A 20,629-nucleotide genomic window follows, 5' to 3' on the forward strand; every position below is an offset into this window, starting at 1 on the left:
GAATTGGATCGCAAACGATGCTTAACATTATTGATCCAAATTCACCCATGTTACAAAGTCGATCAAATATTTATTTCAGATATCAACTTCCAGGTTAAACATGGTGAGGCACTAGGCCTTCTTGGGTATGGGATCATCCACCACTTCATAGACAAAGTCTTTCAACGAAATTCAATATTTAATCTCCTTAAAGTAACCTTAAGTTTAATCATTAAGAACAATCGAATCACAAGATCGAAATACAAAAGAAACTCAAAATCAAAACATAAATTCGATTGCCTAGAGTCGTTAGCCTCTTGTATTTGGTAATTCAAAAATCCGTACAAAGAAAACTAGTATGATGCGGAATAACACTACTAGTTATACCTTTCTTTGTAAGCAACAACCTCTTGATCTTCTATTGTATTCCTCTCCTTCTCTTGGACGTCGTGTGGGAGACGATCTACCAAGAAGAAATCCACCAAAACCTTACTTGCTTCCAAGTTTTGGCCACCACCACAATGCTCCAAGGGATGCTAGAAAATAATGCCTCCTTTCTCTACTTCTTCACCTCCAATCAACCGACCACCAAGAGCTCCACAAGAGATGATGCCACCGGCCACAAGGAAGAAGAGAAAGAAAAGAGGAAGGGCCGACCACCAAGGATGAAAGAGAGGAACAATAGAATAGGTTGTGAGTCATGAAGGCACCCTTTACCTCTCTTTTATATTGCTTGGTGAATCCAAAAAATAAAACTTCCTTTTATTCCTCTCTATGGCCAGCCACACCATGTTTAAACAAACAAGGAAAGATTTTAAACAAAAATTAAAATCTCTCTTTTAAAAATCCCTCTTGTGGTTGGCTATAAAAGGAATATTTTATAAATTAAAATCTCTCTCTTTTAAATCCTTTTATGGATATCTCTAAAAGTTAAGATTTAAAAATAAAACCCCTTTTATATCATGTTTACAAAAAAGGAAAGTTTTCTTAAAAATTAAAATCTTTCTTTTAACATTATAGATATCTACAACTAAAGAAAGATATATAATCTCTCTTTTAATCCTTTGTAGAAAATCTATAAAAGGAATTATTTCAAAATTAAAAATTATCTTTTAAAACCATGTGGATAAAAACATAAAAGGAAAGATTTTATCAAAATTTTATTTTTAATAAAATCCCTCTTCCCTTTCACACTTGGCCGGCACCTTGCTTGGGCACCAAGCAAGGCTTGGCCGGCCCTAGCCTTAGCTCCAAGCTTGGCTTGGCCAACCCCTTGCTTGGGCTCCAAGCAAGGATAGGGCCGACCCCTAGCATGGGCTAAGAGGCTAGGCTTTGGGTGGATATAAGACTATATATATGAGGCTACAATAGGGACCGAGAGAAGAAATTGGTTTTGGTCTCCCGATGAGCTTGAGCTTCCCATGTTCGCCCCGAACACCCACCTCAAGTTCATCAATAATAACTCATACCACTAAAGAGCTACTATTGAACTACCGCACCAATTCCAAATTATATTATGGGCTCCTTCTTATTATGAGTGTGTTAGTCTCCCTGTGTTTAAGATATCGAATGTCCATTAATTAAATGAATTACTGACAACTCACTTAATTAATATCTAGCTCCAAGAGTAGTACCACTCAACTTCATTGTCATGCCGGACTAAGTCCACCTGTAGGGTTTACATGACAATCCTTATGAGCTCCTCAAGGGAACATCATCAACCTAGATTACTAGGACATAGTTTCATTCTATAATCAACAATACACCATATAAATAATATCATTTCCCAATTTATCGGACCTATTGATTTATCAAACTAAATCGCATCCTTTGATAAATTAAAAAAATAAATATTAAGTATATGTGCTTGTTATTATATCATGATTAAGAGCACGTACTTCCATATTAACAGATGTCTTATTCTTTTAAAGAGTCGGTATAAAAAGAAACTACCTCAAATAGTCCTGCTCAATACACTCATAGTGCACTAGTGTAATTTATTAGTCAAGATAAACTAATACCTAATTACACTACAACCACTCCAATGGTTTGTCCCATTCCATCTTGGTTGTGAGCAACTGTTTATAATTTATAATGAACTGATAACATGATCTTCTGTGTGTCTCCTCATACCATGTTATCTACAATATAAATTACATGGACAACTATACTTAGCATAAATGTAAAGATTTGACCAAATGTGATTATTATTTCAATATAAATGTTTACAAAAAACTAGACTTTCTGTATACACTCTAACAATCTCCCACTTATACTGAAAGACTATGTTGCCATATACACTGCCATATATATGATTTTCATCCCCTCAACATGCCGATCAAAAGCTTTCACCGGAAGGGCCTTCATGAAAGGATCTGCCAGGTTATCTAGATGCAATCTTGGCGACGACAACTTCTCCTCTCTTTACGATCACTACAAGAAAAAAGACAAACAACAATGGTTTTAAACCGTTGTCGTAGGCCATTTTGAACTGTTGTTAAAGGCTGTGTTGTTAAAAGGGGTGGCCAACGACAACAGTTTTTAACCGTTGTCTTTGAAGGCAAAGACAACATTTTTTACAACGGTGAAAAACTGTTGTCTTTTCCTTCAAAGACAACAGTTTTTCACCGTTGTCTTTGAGCGTATGCCTAGGCTCTTCAACAACAGTTTTGAACTGTCTACGACAACGGCTAAAAACCGTTGTCTTTTTTGCCAATGACATCGGTTTGACAACGGTTAAAAACCGTTGTCTTTTTAGCGAACAATGTTAATTAACATCAGTTTGACAATGATTTTTCACTGTTGTCTTTTAATGCCATTGACAACAGTTTGACATATTTAAACTGATGTCTTTGGGTACAATATACAACATGTTGACAATAAATAAAAAATTTATTAATCTTTTCCTACTCAACAGTTTATAAAAAAACATCATCATCCAGTGCAAATTTCATCCAGTGCAAATCATCTAGTGCAAATTTCATTGATAAAAAACCTACAATCCAAACATAATCAATATTTACAATGCAAATTTCATTAAAGTACCAAACATCATCATCCAAACATCATTAAAGTACAAAACATCAACATTCAAACATCACAAAAGTTTACAAAACAAAATAGTACCCATAACAATATATCACACATATATATAAAATCCAAAATATCTTATTTTGTTGGATCAAGTCTTCTCTACCTATGCATCTTCTAAACAGCCTGTGCATCTTCTAAACACCATATCAATAACTGCAGCCTTTTCTGGTTTCTCCTCCCTCCTAGCTTCTCTTTTCTTCTCCTTTCTGGGTACGGGATCATTATCTTTTCCCTGAGGTAAATAGCATATGATTGCAAGTTAAATCATTTCCCAGGAGTAAATTGCATAAAGATGATAATGACAAAGACGCTGTACACAATTGAATATGATAACAATACTTCTTTCTAGGCACAAATTAAAATTATTGCATAACTCACTTTCAGTTCAAGTTATCTACAAAATATCATTGATCAAGAACCTACAATCCAAACATCATTAAAGTACCAAACATCAACATCCAAACATCACCAAACTTTACAAAACTAAATAGTACCCATAACAATATATCACACATATATATGCCAAAGTATATTGTTTTGTTGGATCAAATCTTCTCTACTTGTGCAATTCCTGTGATTAAAGTACCAAAACTGGCTAAGTATATAACACCCTTTTACTTCCTGTGAAAATAAAAATCACATGATTTTAATCCAATTCAACAACAAGTCTAGCTAGTCTCCAGTATATATTTTTATCACCAACATTAGAGGTTGTAATATGTCAAGAGCTACTGGACCTTTGACATGTTTATACAAAGAGTTAAGTTTGCTTATTACACCAATATGCGTATCAAGTGTGAAAGGATTTATACAAAGAGTTAAGTTTGTTTATCCAACTGATGGGACTTTCCTGAGACAAGGAGCCTGCGAATACCCAGAACCAACTAATTACTCTTAACTTAGATAAATATGAAACATAACAAAATGATGCTTACCATGAAGATGCTCTTTCAGTGCTCCATTATGCATAAACTCATATACAAGAATGCTTTTGCCTTCTTGCTGGCAGTAACCGAGAAATTCAACCAGATTTCTGTGATGTATTCTTGAAAGTAGAGAAACCTGGAACAAATTTTATTGGTCAAACTGGTGCAATAATAACTTAGTGCAATCCTTCAGCAAGCTACCATAAACACACTTTATGAAGAACCTTAAGCATATCTTTTTGGTTTGGCTAAGCAATCATCTAAGCAATTAAGAGTAACCCTTTTACCCAAAGCTATGTAAACGGCTACCTCACTTGAGAACTGTCTGTTTCCCTGACAAGAATCATTGGTTTGAACTTTGACGGCAATTTCTTTTCCGTTTTTCAACTTTCCATAATACACTGTCCCATAGCCCCCAGAACCAACTTTTTTAGCAAAGTTTTCTGTGGCATCGTTGATTTCAGATAACCAATATCTATGTGTTGTTTCAATGCCAAATCCTCCGAAAGAAGCACTTAACTCTTGGAATGGTTGGGGAGGTGGAAGATCATCTGCAAATGAAAAAACAATATCTTTAATTCATATACATGTTTCAGACAAAAGTTAGTCAGTTGTATTGAGTCGTACCTACCTTCTCTTGAAAATAGTCTAAGTTTCTTGGGGATACGCCTCAAAATAGCATACCCAAGTTTGATAATTGTAATTTCATTGGAAAGTAGGACTTAAAGAGATATTCAACACAATCTAATAAGAAATACCCACGTGAAAACTATATTTTTGCCAAGAAGATGACCATGTACTGTTCCGGACAGCATATTGTTCTGCACGTACCTGCAAGCTCAATAGTTACTTCATGCTGGAGTTGGTGCTAGACAAAGCCAAACGTTAAAAGAGAACAAATTTGGGCAAACATTGATGTTCGTTAAATGACAATATAATGGCAAGAAAGGGCATACAGTTCTTGTAAATTTGATAGGCCATCTAAAAATGATAGATCACCAGTTAACTTATTGTTCTCAAGGTAACTGCAAAAAAACAATTCAAAAAGTCTAGCGAATGATTAAGTGTTTGATACAATTTTTCCGGCATATGAATCCCCAGCAATGTAGAGGGGATTGGAGATGAACTGTGGGTGCTCAACAAGCCACTGCAAAAGTGAAAGATTACATATTTAAGGCACTTACAGTAATTACATCAGGAATATATATGATCTTCCCCACCTGTAAAAGAAACTTAGAAGCCTGTTTGGACCAAATAGTATCGTTGGCATCATACCCTTCATATTTTCTTGAGTATGAGAATCCAGAACCCAATGGGGAATCTACAAAGATAATGTTGGCTACCTGCATGAATGTTTTCACGCAGACAGGACAAAAGCATGTATCATATTGCTTCCTCAATTACTGATCAAGAAGAAGAAGTTACCTTGGTCCAGGAATAAGGATGGTAGACCAAGCTTCCCTTATATGGTCCAGGAAACTTAAAGATATGGTCCAGGACTATTACATCTCATTATCTCAAGCAAACTTAGCATAGTCAGATATGAACCAGACTGAGTTAGGAGAACATCTTTCAAACTTGTATGACAGCAAGCTAACCAAGGAAACTTCAAAAAGACCGATATGCATCTTGCAATCTTCTACAATTTCCGCCCTACAAAGGTGGACTAAGACATGAGTCACAATCTTTATTAGTCTACATGATGAAATCTAATTGCTTGTAACTTCACCCAGATAGTATTTGTAACCAAGTCCAACTGGATATAACTTGCAAATTCAAATTCTCAGTCCTCATCCAGTTCTAAGCGCATTTCTTCATCAAGATGAATAACTAAGTTGTAGGTTTGCATACTCACTTTGCCTTTTGAGATCACTTGCCTACTAGAAAAGTCTGCTATGCAATGTGCACAGGTCAAGATCGTCCCATCAGGATCAATGATAGTGCCAGACCCTATACCCATTATAGGCATAGGACCATATACATCTGAAAAGAAGTATTGGAAAAAGCTCATCGTTCAAACGAATACACCTAAAAAAAATCCACATATTGAGGAAATCTGAAGACACAATAAAGTCCTTTCACCTTCAGTAAGACATATATTCACCACGGCAGGACCAGCTGCCGCGGCCGCTTTGACAATAGAGTTCCTTTTGAGGCATCCACTGCAGCATGCCACGTCCTTACTTGAATCCAGAGGTGGAAGAGGGCACGCGGTTGGAAAATGCCGTGCAAAAAACTCTACGAATCGGATTAAAAGATTATGCAACTCCAAATCGATGAAAGAAAACTTTAAGGACGATAGGTTAGGTTTAAACCTGGAGAAAAGACTGAGAATGGAAGCGTGAAATCTTGCGAGAAAATCGACGAAGTAGAAGACAGAAATTGCCGAAATGGATCGCATATCGAAATGGCGACATCTTTTACGAAGGGGAGCACATGCGTGAGAAAGAAGAGAAAATATTGAGAAAGGAGGTGAAGGGAAAAGGAAGAAAGGAGGGTTACTTGTGGGGAGGGAGGGGCCGTCGGAGGAACCGAGAGTGAAGGCGGTGAGAGCGAGGAAGCCAGTGGCGACGCCACGGCGGGGATGCTGCAACAGGAGACGCCGAAACATGATTCATCGCCGTCGATCGTAGACCAAGCTTCTCTTGGTCATGTAGGGAAGGGGGCCTTGGAATCCAGGTAAATAGGTGACCACAGAAGATGAGAGAGCAGAGGAAAAGAAGCAGAGAAAGATCAGTGAGACAATCAGGAGAGGGATTTCCATCTTCCTCCTCCTCCTTCCTTCTTCTTCCTTCTTGTGTTGGAACTGGCTGAAAGTCGAGGCGACGAGGAGGAGGCGGTGAAGATGGCTGAAAGTAGAGGCCGCGAGGAGGAGGTGGCAAGGCCGAAAGTTGAGGCGACGAAGAGGGCGGCGAGGAAGGAGGCAGCGAAGAGGGTGGTGAGGAGGGAGGCGGCGAAGAGGGAGGCGGTGAGGAGGGAGGCGGCGAAGAAGGCGGTGAAGAGGGTAGTGAGGAGGGAGGCGACGAAGAGGGCGGTGAGGAGGAGGCGGCGAAGAGTAGGGTTTTGGGAAAGAGACAGAAAAAAACAAAGCGTAAAACACACAAATGACGAAGGAGAAAAAGTGGCGAAAGAAAAAACAATCACATTCAACAACACTTAATAGACAACGGTTTTTAAAAACTGTTGTCGTAATCCCAAAAAAGTGCACATAGACAAAAGTTTTAAAAAATTGTTGTCGTTCCCTTTAAAAACCGTTGTCGTATCCTCAAAAAAACATAAATTGACAACAGTTTTTAAAAACCGTTGTCATAGGCCAAAAAAATTACTAAAAGACAACAGTTTTTGTTAAAACCATTGTTAAAAGATAAAAAGACAACGGTTTGGTATAAAACTGTTGTCGTTTGAGTGTTGTTGAATGACATTTTTCTTGTAGTGGATGTTTCGTATCAGGTGGTACTTGCGCTCAATGTGTTTACTCGCCTTATGGGCTCATGGTTTCTTAAAGTTTGCTACTACACCACTATTATCAAAATAAATTGTGATTATTTTGGGCAAACTAGGAATCACATCTAATCCATCAAGAAGTTCCAGAGCCATAGAGCTTCTTTGGTTGCCTCAGAGGCTGTCGCATACTCAGCTTCCATGATTGAGTCTGAAATACATTTCTGCTTAATACTCCTCCATGCTATAGCTCCACCTCCTAAAGTAAACACATAGCCTGATGTAGACTTACTATTGTCCCTATCTGATTGGAAGTTGAAATCCGTGTAACCCACAGGGAGCAAATCATCTACTTGGTAAATTAGCATATAATCTCTAGTCCTTCTCAGGTACTTTAATATATGCTTTACTGCAGTCCAATGTCCCTGTCCTGGATTACTTTGATATCTGCTAACCATGCCCACGACAAAATAGATATCTGATCTCGTGCATAACATAACATACATTTGTCTTCTTTCAGTTGAAGCATAAGGAACTGCCTTCATTTCTTCTATATCTTTTGATGTCTTCAGAGACATCTCTTTAGTTAAAGATACTCCATTCCTAAAAGGTAGAAAACCTTTCTTGGAGTCTTGCATGCTAAAACGAGCTAGGATTGTATCGATATATGAAACTTGGGATAAACACAACATTCTTTTCTTGCGATCCCTTATTACTTTGATCCCGAAAATATGTGCACATTCTCCCAAGTCCTTCATATCGAATTGCTTGGACAACCATGCCCTTACTTCTGACAACACTTTGATATTGTTTCCAACTAACAAAATGTCATCTACGTATAGTACAAGAAATACCACCACGTTTCCATCACACTTCTTGTATACACGAGACTCATCCGGACACTGAATACATACGACTAGATTACTTAGTTAAACCGAATGTTCCAAGACCTTGAAGCTTGCTTCAATCCATAAATAGACTGATTGAGCTTACATACTAGATGTTCTTTGCCCTTTGTAATAAACCTCTCTGGTTGCTTCATATGAATGTTTTCTTCAAGACTTCCGTTAAGGAAAGCTGTCTTGACATCCATTTGGAAAACCTCATAATGCATATGAGAAGCAAAAGATAAGAGTATCCAGATAGACTTAAGCATAGCTACTGGCGAAAAAGTATCCTCATAATCGATTCCCTCTTTTTGAGTATGCTCCTTCGCAACAAGCCTTGCTTTGAAGGTTTCCACCTTCTTGTCTATCCCTCGTTTCCTTTTGTAGATCCATTTACATCCAATAGCTTTTACACTATTTGATGGTTCTACTAGCTCTCAGATTATGTCAGAATACATAGATTCTATTTTTGAATTCAATGCTCTTTGCCAAGATCCTGCATCTTTATCTAGGAGTGCTTTGTCATATGTACGGGGATCAGGTTCATGTTTACCTGGGATCAAGTCTGACGACTCTCCCAAAAACATGAATCTTTCAGGTTGCCTAACAACCCTCCCACTACGACAAGGCACTTTCTGTAGTTGTGTATCATTTGTGATATGTGTTGCAGTTTCTTCTGATATTTCATCTTGTACAGTTGGTATTAAAGTAGACATGTCCTCTCTCATTTCTTCTAGAACAATTTCACTCATGGGCTTATGGTTTATTACATAATTCTCTTCTAAAAATCGAGCATTCATGCTAACAATGACCTTCTGATCTTTATGATTATAAAATAAACCACCTTTTGTTCCTTTGGGATAACCTATAAACCAGCAAACTTCTGTACGAGATTCCAACTTATCAATATCGCCCTTCAGCACATGTGCTGGACTACGCCATATCCGAATATGAATCAGACTAGGCTTATGCCCATTCCTCAATTCCATGGGAGTAGAGGGTACTAATTTAGAAGGTACCAAGTTCAAAATGTACACTGTCGTTTCTAAAGCATATCCCCATAATGAATTTGGTAATTATGAATAACTCATCATCGATCTAACCATTTCCATAAGAGTCTTATTCCTTCATTCTGTCACACCATTCTGTTGGGGTGTACCAAGTGCAGACAATTGAAATTGAATCCCAATCTCTAATAAGTAATTTCTAAACTCTCCTGAGAGGTACACACTACCACGATCAGACCGTAGTGTCTTGATACTTTTACCGTGTCGTTTCTCCACATCAGCCTTATACTCTTTGAACTTATCAATGCACTCAGACTTGCGGCGCAACATGTAAATGTATCCATATCTCGAATAGTTGTCTATGAAAGAGATGAAATATTCGAAATCGCCTCTCGCCTAAATAGTCATAGGTCCACACAAATCAAAATGAACCAATTCCAACCCATCTTTTGCTCTATACCCCTTCACCTTAAAAGGTCTCTTGGTCATTTTTCCCTCCAAGTAAGATTCGTAAGTTGGAAAGTTTTCCAACTCTAATGAACCCAAGAGTCCATCGGCTATTAGCCTTTGAATCCTACTCAAGTTAATATGACCAAGTCTTAGATGCTAAAGATATGTTTGGTTCATATTTGAAGGTTCCTTTCTCTTATTAGAATTAGAGGATGTCTTATTAATTTCCATTTATTGCTTTATGGGAGTTATCAGATTTAGAGTATATAAATTGCCAACTGCGCCAGAACAGATAATTATCCTATTTTTCTTGACAACCACCTTGTCATCAAAAGAAACAGTATATCCATCCATAAATAATTTAGAAACCGAAATAAAATTCTTTCTAGAACTTGGTACATAAAGACAATGTCTCAAAATCAAAGTTCTATTCCTATCAAATGATAAGTAGATGTCTCCCACTGCAACAGCTGCCACTTTCGTAGCATTACCCTGCAACATAGATGGTTATCTCTCCCTCATATAGTCACCAGGTTTCCTGGAATCCCTGCAATGTATTACAGACATGATCAGTGGCTCCTATATCGACACACCAGGTACTGGTAGATAGCACCACTAAACATGTTTCAAGAATAAGGTATACCTTTATTGTTCTCTTTCCTACAAGGACAGTCCGCCTCCCAATGTCCAGACTGCTTGCAAATCAAGCACTTGCCCTTCGGCTTCTTTACTCCTACTTTAAGTCCAGTACCTAGAGATTGTTTCACTTTCTTTGCCGAGCCAGCTTGTTTCTTATTCTTCTTCTTGCCTTTTGACTTAGAAGTAGAAATATTTTCAGCAAAGTGAATTTGAGAATTATGACAAAATATCCCTTCTGCTACCTGAAATTCTGTCAATAGTTCTGCCAATGAATAAATCCTTTTATTCATATTGTAGTTCAGGCGGAACTGCTCAAAACTTCTGGGTAGCATTTGGAGAATAATATTGACCTGGGTTTCCCATTGATTTCAGCTCCAAGGATTTGTATCTCGTTCAAGTAAGCCATCATTTTTAGGATATGATCCCTTATGGGTATCTCCTCTGTCATGGTGGCTGTCATTAATTTTCTCATTGCCTCTTGCCTAGCAGCCCAATTCTTGTATCCGAAGAGTTCCTTACGATTTTTCATCATGTCATAAGCAGTTGGTAAGTTCTGATGTTGATGTTGTAGCACATTTGACAATGAAGCCAAAATGTAACACCGCGCCATCTCATCTGCCTTTACCCATTTATTATGATACTCAATCTCCTCTTCACTAGAATCACTATTAGGCTCATTAGGGCAGACCTATAACAGTACAAACTTATAGCCTTCAGCAGTTAGGACAATATCCAAGTTTCTTTTCCAATCTATATAATTGGGACTAGTAAGTTTGTTTCTTTCAGAATAATAGCCTGTGGATTGAAAGCTATCCTAAGAATTTCAAAATAAGTTTTGGTCAATACATTAGAATTTAGATTAATATTGAGTCCTCAAACAATATTATTTAAATTCGCCAACACCTCAAAACACCGTGAATTTTGTATGTCACGTTAGTGTGGACGTATACAAATTCAAACAATTATAAGAGGAGGTTTTTCCCATTAATTTTATTCTTGTCATCCTAACTTTATGACAAATAAAATTAATAGTTGGTATTCCTTTGGTGACACAAATAATAGCAGTGACTCCGTCGGGGAGGATACTATTGAATGCACCTAAGTGTATACCATTACTCGATACTTAGTCCATTAAATATGATTGTGCCCCTTCAGTTGGAGAAGATCACACACTCCTAAATAATTTCCTATAACCATCCATAAAGGATGTTTGATCTAGTGATCCGCAAACAAACTCATCCGATGTGGAGGGAGGCACTCAGAGCTAACACGCAAATTTCATGCATCACTTATAAACCAGTAATGGAGACCGTCGAATTTTTTACTAATCCCTCACCCACTTAGTTTTTTAAGATGAGGATTTTATCATGAACACACACATCACAGCAAATAAAGCAATAAATATGGAAAAACAATTTTCCAACTATTATGGTCTTTTCCATCACTGTCTTCCGTGTGCTGTCAACCCTAGCTGCTGTCATCTTTAGCCACCGCAATCGGGTCTAGTTGCCGCATCTATTTTGCTTCTTTTTCTGCTGCGCCTCTGGTCCTAAAATAGCACTACGCCTCGTAAAGATACGATTTGTGACAAAAATAGAATTTTACATTTATCGATCCTATATTCCACGAAGGAATGTACATAGAGTCTAGATCGAACAATAATGTAAAATCCTAATACTAATACAACTCCTGCTGTATTTAATACATACTATCATGCACACACATAAAATGCCCTCGACATGTCTGAGGTTCCAATCACACACAATCACAATAGGCCATAATAGTCGGATCCAGAATGTCTGCAACCATAGAGTTAATCTATTTGCACATCCTACTATTATCATGCCTAAAATATGTATGACATGTGCATAATTAAACTGAAAAACTAAACACACAAAGGCAATATCCTACCTCTGATACCAATTGGTTGCTACTCGGAATATCGTACTAGTTCCCCTGTACAAAAATTTTGTACAAGTCTCGAACCATTCCTAACAACCTATTGTGTTCTTTAGAAATTAAATTTGGAATTGTAAATAGAACTTAACATTATTGATTCCAAATTCAACTTATCTGTTCTTAGAGGTTTAGACTTGGATCGCAAACGATGCTTAACATTATTGATCCAAATCCACCCATGTTACAAAGTTGATCAAATATTTATTTCAGAGACCAACTTCCATGTTAAACATGGCGAGGCACTAGGCCTTCTTGGGTATGGGATCATCCACCACTTCCTAGACAAAGCCTTTCAATGAAATTCAATATTTAATCTCCTTATAGTAACCATAGGTTTAACCATTAAGAACAATCAAATCACAAGATCAAAATACAAAAGAAACACAAAATCAAAACATAAATTCGATTGCCTAGAATCGTTAGCCTCTTGTCTTTGGTAATTCAAAAATCCGTACAAAGAAAACTAGTATGATGCGGAATAACACTACTAGTTATACCTTTCTTTGTAAGCAACAACCTCTTGATCTTCTATTGTATTCCTCTCCTTCTCTTGGATGTCGTGTGGGCGAGGATCTACCAAGAAGAAATCCACCAAAACCTTCCTTGCTTCCAAGTTTCGGCCACCACCACAATGCTCCAAGGGATGCTAGAAAACAATGCCTCCTTTCTCTACTTCTTCACCTCCAATCAACCAGCCACCAAGAGCTCCACAAGAGATGATGCTGCTGGCCACAAGGAAGAAGAGAAAGAGAAGAGGAAGGGTCACCCACCAAGGATGGAAGAGAGGAACAATAGAATAGGTTGTGTGTCATGAAGGTACCCTTTACCTCTCTTTTATATTCCTTGGTGAATCCAAAAAAGGAATGTTTTATAACAAAAAATAAAACTTCCTTTTATTCCTCTCTATGGCCGGCCACACCATGTTTAAACAAACAAGGAAAGATTCTCTCTTTTAAAAATCCCTTTTGTGGTTGGCTATAAAAGGAATGTTTTCTAAATTAAAATCTCTCTCTTTTAAATCCTTTTATGGATATCTATAAAAGATAAGATTTAAAAATAAAACTCCTTTTATATCATGGTTACAAAAAAGGAAAGTTTTCTTAAAAAATAAAATTTTTCTTCTAACATTATAGATATCTACAAATAAGGAAAGATATCTAATCTCTCTTTTAATCCTTTGTAGAAAATCTATAAAAGGAAAGATTTCAAAATTAAAAACTCTCTTTTAAAACCATGTGGATAAAAACATAAAAGGAAAGATTTTATCAAAATTTTATTTTTAATAAAATCCCTCTTCCCTTTCACACTTGGTTGGCCCCTTGCTTGGGCACCAAGCAAGGCTTGGCCAATCCCTTGCTTGGGCTCCAAGCAAGGATAGGGTCGACCCCTAGCATGGGCTAAGAGGCTAGGCTTTGGGTGGATATAAGACTATATATAAGAGGCTACAATAGGGACTGAGAGGAGAAATTGGTTTTGGTCTCCCAATGATCTTGAGCTTCCCGTGTTCGCCCCGAACACCTACCTCAAGTTTATCAATAATAACTCATACCACTAAAGAGATACTATTGAACTACCACACTAATCCCAAGTTACATTATGGGCTCCTTCGTATTATGAGTGTGTTAGTCTCCCTGTGTTTAAGATATCGAATGTCCATTAATTAAATGAGTTACTGACAACTCACTTAATTAAAATCTAGCTCCAAGAGTAGTATCACTCAACTTCATTGTCATGCCGGACTAAGTCCACCTGCAAGGTTCACATGACAATCCTTATGAGCTCCTCAAGGGGACATCATCAACCTAGATTACTAGGACACAATTTTATTCTATAATCAACAACACACCATATAAATAATATCATTTCCCAACTTATCGGGCCTATTGATTTATCAAACTAAATCGTACCCTTTGATAAATTAAAGAAATAAATATTAGGTATACGTGCTTGTTATTATATCATAATTAAGAGCACACACTTTCATAATAATAGAGGTCTTGTTCTTTTAAAGAGTTGGTATAAAAAGAAACTACCTCAAACGGTCTTGCTCAATACACTCATAGTGTACTAGTGTAATTTATTAGTCAAGATAAACTAATACCTAATTACACTACAACCACTCCAATGGTTTGTCACATTCCATCTTGGTTGTGAGCAACTATTTATAATTTATAATGAACTGATAACATGATCTTCTGTGTGTCTCCTCACACCATGTTATCTACAATATAAATTAAATGGACAACTACACTTAGCATAAATGTAGAGATTTGACCAAATGTGATTCTTATTTCAATATAAATGTTTACCAAAAACTAGACTTTCAGTATACACTCTATCAAAGATGCCCTTGTGTGGTAGACCGAGCAAAGCCCAAGCAAAGTTAGAGGTACTCAACCTTGTAAAGCTTTTAGTATACGATTGACCGAGCAAAGGCCGAACAGACATAAGAATGCCCTTGTGTGTTTGATCGGGCAAAACCTGAGTCAACTTAAAGGTGGTCAACCTTGTAAAGCTTTTAGCATATGATCGATTGAGCAAAGGACAAACGGACATAAGGATGCTTGCATTTGTTCAACCAGGCAAAGGCCAATCGAACTTATAGGTACTCAGCCTTGTAAAGATTTTAGCATACGATTGGCTGGGCAAAGGTCGAACGAACATAAGGTTGCCTTTGTGTGTTCAATCGGGCAAAGCTCGATCGAACTTAGAGGTACTTATCCTTATAAGAATCTCAATATACGACCAGCATAATGACTAACTGGAAGATATTCAACAGAAGGTATTCTCAATATACAACCAGCTTAATGATCGACCGGGATAAATTTAATAGAAGGTGTGTTCAATATACTACTGGACTAATGACAAACCAAAGGTATTCAACAGAAAATATTCTCAATATACAAATACATCGGATAAATTCAATGATATGTTCAATATATGACCATAATGACAGTATATTTCATTTGGCAAGAAATATTTTCTATTAGACTTGTCAGGAAATATTCTCTCGAAACTTTTTCCTTAATCAGTTACAGCAATAAACTCCTTCGCATATGTAATCAGGGGTGCAAGTCATAAACAACAAAGAAGGTACATCTGGGGTAGAAAAAAGATTCCTCAGAGGATTATTGTACAAAGTCCAGGTTGTACTTCCCTCATCTTCTAACAAACTCTAAAAAAGTGGGGACCACTTTATGATCACGGAGGTTATGTGATATGGTATAAAAAGGAGAATCCTCTCCGCTGGTAAGGTACGCAAACACAAGTACTTACATCTAAAGCCTTATTTGCCTGCATTCTCTGTTACTACTCTTTCTTCACTTTTTCAAAAGAGGAGACTGACTTGAGCATCGGAGGGCCTAGATAAGGATTCTCATCCCAGACTTAGGTCACTAACGCTTTGTTGGCTCGTCTCACTATGAGCATAATTGTTGAGGAGTTCTCTTTAGATCTTGGGAAACTTCTTGTTTGTCAAACCATCACCTAACAGAGCTAGTGTGTCGTCTCATCACCTTCAAACATGATCAACCGCTTAGGATTTGATCGGCTCGCCTGAACTTTCGCTTGATCTTCGGTCCTCCAGATCTATCGAGCTTCCCTGCCAAGTGTCGGGTCCTCTCAACCCACTTGGGCTTCCTGTCTAGCTTTCATGATCTATTAAGACTTTCCTGGTTGAGAAAACATCCTGCACACTTAGTTAACTTATTAGATCACAACATGACTTAACTTGAACCTTTGACAATATCAAAACTCATGTTTGATTCTGATGCATTCTGTACCAACACCGATGAGACACAATCATGGTAGAATGCTATCACCCACAATTAGTACTTGATGATTATATACAAGATTTAATGTATTATATGTACTTCCTATTATTTATCATACCTTGTTGATTAGGTTAGTAGTTGATTATTGATGTGTGAGTTTCTTACATGTTTTTTAGAAATATTTTGCATACATTCTATGTCATTATATGAGCATATTTTGTATACATGCATCTTCTTTCTATTATTTTCATTACTTTCACTTTTTATAGTTTGGAGAGTTGCTCTTTCCTTGTTTTTATTAATATGACCCAACTACCTCCAAAATCCATAACGCAAGACCTCAGCAAGTCCTCCAAAGTCTGAATGGTTTGCTCTAACTGTCCATCTGTCTGCCGATGGAATGCCATACTGAAACGGAGTTGCGTGCCTAAAGCCTGCTGCAAACTCTGCCAGAATCGGGACGTGAATCGTGGGTATCTATCAGATATAATGCTCAACGGAACTCCATGCAATTTGGTAATCTCTCGACAGTATAACTCTGCTAATCGATTCAGAGAATCAGTCTTCCGGATTGCTAAAAACTGTGTAGATTTGGTTAATCGGTCAACAATTACCCAAACTGCATCATGGCCTCGTCGAGTCCTAGGCAATTCTACCACAAAATCCATAGTAATAAGCTCCCATTTCCACTCTAGAATAGGGATCCTCTGAAGTAATCCAGCGGGTCTCTGGTGCTCAGCCTTCACCTACTGACAAACAAGACATCTAGCTACAAACTCTGTGATGTCTTTCTTCATACTGTTCCACCAATAAGAACGCCTCAAATCGCGATACATACGGGTTCCACCTAGGTGGATAGCAAATCTAGAGCGATGAGCCTCCTGAAGTAACTCCTCCATGACCGGGTGAGATTGAGGCACACATAATCTGCCTCAGAAATAAACAATACCCTCATCATCTCGTGTAAACTCGGTCTGCTGCCCGAAAGCTATCTGGCTATCAATGAACTGTAAATGTCGATCTCCGGCCTGGGCCTCTCGAATCCTCATCCTAATCGACGACTGAGCAACCATGGTGAAAAGAATACCCTACTCTGTCCATCCCTACTCCTCAAGGCCTAACTCGGAGAAACCCTGAATCAAGCCCGTGACTATAACTCAGTGGCAAGCTAAAGTCCCTCTGGACTTTCTACTAAGTGCATTGACAACCACATTAGCTTTTCCCGAGTGGTAGCTAATAGTACAATCATAATCCTTCAAGAACTCCATCCATCTTCTCTGTCAAAGATTGAGCTCCTTCTGTGTAAAAAGATATTTGAGACTCTTATGATCAGTAAGAACCACAAAAGTAATACCATAAAGATGATGTTGCCAAATCTTCAAAGCAAAGATAATAGCTGCTAACTCTAAATCATGTACTGGGTAGTTCTTCTCATGCTCCTTCAACTGAAGAGAAACATAGAAGACTACTCTATCGTGCTACATCAGAACAGCACCCAATCCCTGTAGAGATGCGTTTGTGTAAAGTACAAATCCATCCTCTCCGGAAGGTAAAACTAAAACTGGTGTCAATACTAATCTCCATTTCAGCTCCTGAAAGCTGGTCTCACCGGCCTTTGACCAAGTAAACTTCACGTCTTTTCTGGTCAGACGTGTCAATGGCATAGCAATATTGGAGAACCCCTCAATGAATCATCTGTAATATCCAGCCTGTCCCAAGAAACTGCGGATCTCTTGGACTAACTTCGGTTGCTCCCAGCTAGTGATAGCCTCGATCTTCTGAGGATCTACTGAAATACCTCGGCTTTACACCACGTGCCCCAGAAAACCAACTGAGGATAGCCAAAAAGCACACTTGCTGAACTTCGCATACAGATGATGTCGTCATAGAGTCTCCAAGACTATGCGAAGATACTGCGTATGTTCCTCCTCAGAACACAAATAGATCAATATGTCATCAATAAACATGATAACAGACTGATCTAGATACTCTAAAAAGATACGGTTCATCATATCCATAAATACTACGGGAGCATTGGTAAGCCCAAATGGCATTACCAAAAACTCGTAATGTCTGTATCTAGTACTAAATGTTGTCTTATGAATATTAGAATCTTTGACTCTCAGCTGATGATATCCGGACAGCAGATCAATCTTACAATACACTAATGTATCTCTGAGATGATCAAATAAATCCTCAATCCATGGCAATGGGTACTTATTTCTAACAGACACTACATTCAGCTGCCTATAATCGATGCACAACCTCAGAGTATCATCCTTCTTCTTGACGAATAATACCGGAGAACCCCACGGAGAAACACGAGGGTGAATAAATCCCCTATCTAATAACTCCTGGAGTTGAACCTTTAGTTCATCCAACTCTTTCAGTGCCATACGATAAGGATCTTTCGATGTTGGCGCAGTTCCCGAAATTAGCTCAATAGCAAACTTCACTTGCCTTCGGGGAGGCAAATCTAGTAGCTCATTTGGAAATACATCCAGATACTCTCGGACCACTGGAACGTCTGAGAGCTGAGGACTACTGCTGTCGTCAACACTAATCAATGATAATAGAAATTCTTGACATCCATGTGATAACAATTTCTGAGCTTGTATTGCAGAAATGGTCAATATCCCATCATCTCTGATGCCAGTAAATTCTCATGATGGTTGGTTCGGAGGTCAGAAAGTGACCACCCTCTTTTGGCAATCAACCGTGGAATGATATGCTGACAACCAATCCATGCCAAGTATAATATCAAATTCGACCATTTCCAATACTAACAAATCTACAGTGAGTATAATGTTGCCAATGTCTAATGGGCATCCTCTAACCTCCTGAGTAACATCCAAAGTATCACCAGACGGTAAGGAGACGATCAGTCACCATGGTCTATGAGTAGGTAGTCTACCAATCTCCCTCATAAATGTATGAGATATAAAGGAATGTGAACTACCTGTATCAATTAATATATCAGTAAAAAATGCATAAAGTAAAATCGTACCGCGAAAAATGGATCTGTCAGCCCGCTGTGCATCCTCTCTAGTGACCGCGTGAACTCGTCAAGTATCTGACGGTGGTAGAAGTGGTAGTTGATGTGCGTAGATCTTATGATCATTTATACATGTTTTGACACACATTCACTTACTTTATTCACGTATATTCTATGCATGTTCACCTCTTTTAGCACATATTCATCATAAATACTCTTTTGTTCAGAGATCTGCTCTTTTGTGTATTTTTTGATTGATAAGACGTGATTTGGAGCAAAAATGAAGCCTACATGAATTCTAGAGCTTCCAGAGTGTCACGAGCAGGCGAAGACTAAGTTTCCTGCATGTTTTGGCCATGTAGAACCCACACGGTCGTGTGGAGGCCATCTGGGGGGAGTGTTGAAGCCGTGTGAATGCCACACGGCCGTGTGAAGGCCGTGGAGATTTCTAACACTGCAGACCAAAAGTAAAATAGTCATATCTTTATACTTGGTTGGAGTTATAAGCCGTTCCAGATATCAAAATGTAGATAACTTCAATATCTACAACTCTTATGAAGACTCCAACCAGAGAAAACCAAGGTTTGAAGGTCTAAAGCTCGTTTCTATGAGACACGGCCTTGGCACACGGCCATGTCAAAATCTGCACTGCACACCAAGAGTAAAATAGGCATAACATTGTGGTCCGTTGTAGTTTTGGGCTTTTCTTTATACCCAAATGTAGGTAACTGTAAGATTTACAACTTTGATGAAGACCTCAACTCAAGAATCCCACGTTAAGATGTGCTAAAATGGTCTACAAAGTCTACATAGCCTTGACACACGGCCATGTCAACTCTGCATGGGTGTGCGGTGTTGGCAGAGCAGCGGAAGAGCATGGCCGTGTGGAATCGCACGGCCGTGCCACTTAACCAGAGCAGCGGAAGAGCATGGCCGTGCGAAATCACACGGCCATACCACTTGACCAGTACAGCGGAAGAGCATGGTCGTGTGGAACCACACGGTCGTGCCACTTGACCAGTGCAGAAGGAAGACATGGTCGTGCGGCTTCACACGGCCGTGCGGCTTCGCCAGAAGAGAGGATGGGCGTGGTCGTGCCAACCTTGCATGGTCGTGCAAACCTTGCACGGTCGTGCAAACCTTGCATGGTCGTGCGGCGCCCACACCCTAGCTTATGAAAGGGTCAAGAAACCTATTCTTGGGTTCATCTTTGGTTCGGGACTTCGTCCCTCCCTTGGGGGGAAAGGCGTAGAGCTTCATCCACCACCGTCCCTTCATGATCCGTCCATCTCCAGAGCAAGGAAGCATCCCCAAGACATCGGAATCATCAGCAAAGTGTCTCTTCTTCCCTTTTTTTCTCACACCTAGGGTTGTAAGTACGCTTTTCTTTATGTTCTGGGGTTTTTCTTCCCCCACAATGGAGTAGACGTCCTCTTCTAGGATTAGGGAGTATTTGTAATGTGATGGAGATGTAGAACTA

The 20,629-nt window shown here is 38.6% G+C and overlaps 1 protein-coding gene across 1 annotated transcript; it reads right to left on the reverse strand.

Annotated features, from left to right (window-relative positions):
- Positions 1-5,561: 5,561 nt before the first annotated feature.
- LOC121972411 (putative protease Do-like 14) lies at positions 5,562-6,609 on the reverse strand. The gene is made up of 4 exons (XM_042524083.1): positions 6,501-6,609; positions 6,314-6,415; positions 6,081-6,236; positions 5,562-5,981 (listed from the first exon to the last, which is right to left on the reverse strand). The coding sequence occupies exons 1-4, from the start codon at positions 6,607-6,609 to the stop codon at positions 5,782-5,784; spliced, it is 567 nt and encodes a 188-aa protein (XP_042380017.1). The 3' UTR covers positions 5,562-5,781.
- Between the last annotated feature and the right edge of the window lie 14,020 nt (positions 6,610-20,629).

This window comes from Zingiber officinale, chromosome 4A (assembly GCF_018446385.1).
Source record: "Zingiber officinale cultivar Zhangliang chromosome 4A, Zo_v1.1, whole genome shotgun sequence".
In the NCBI taxonomy this organism is placed as follows: Eukaryota; Viridiplantae; Streptophyta; class Magnoliopsida; order Zingiberales; family Zingiberaceae; genus Zingiber; species Zingiber officinale.

Excerpts from the sequence above, each read along its gene's own strand:
- LOC121972411 (XM_042524083.1), bottom strand. The coding sequence starts at position 6,609 with ATGTTTCGGCGTCTCCTGTTGCAGCATCCCCGCCGTGGCGTCGCCACT. Across the intron at positions 6,416-6,500 it reads CGGCCCCTCCCTCCCCACAA|ATGTCGCCATTTCGATATGC; the intron begins GTAACCCTCCTT and ends CCTTCGTAAAAG. Across the intron at positions 6,237-6,313 it reads ATTCTCAGTCTTTTCTCCAG|AGTTTTTTGCACGGCATTTT; the intron begins GTTTAAACCTAA and ends TCCGATTCGTAG.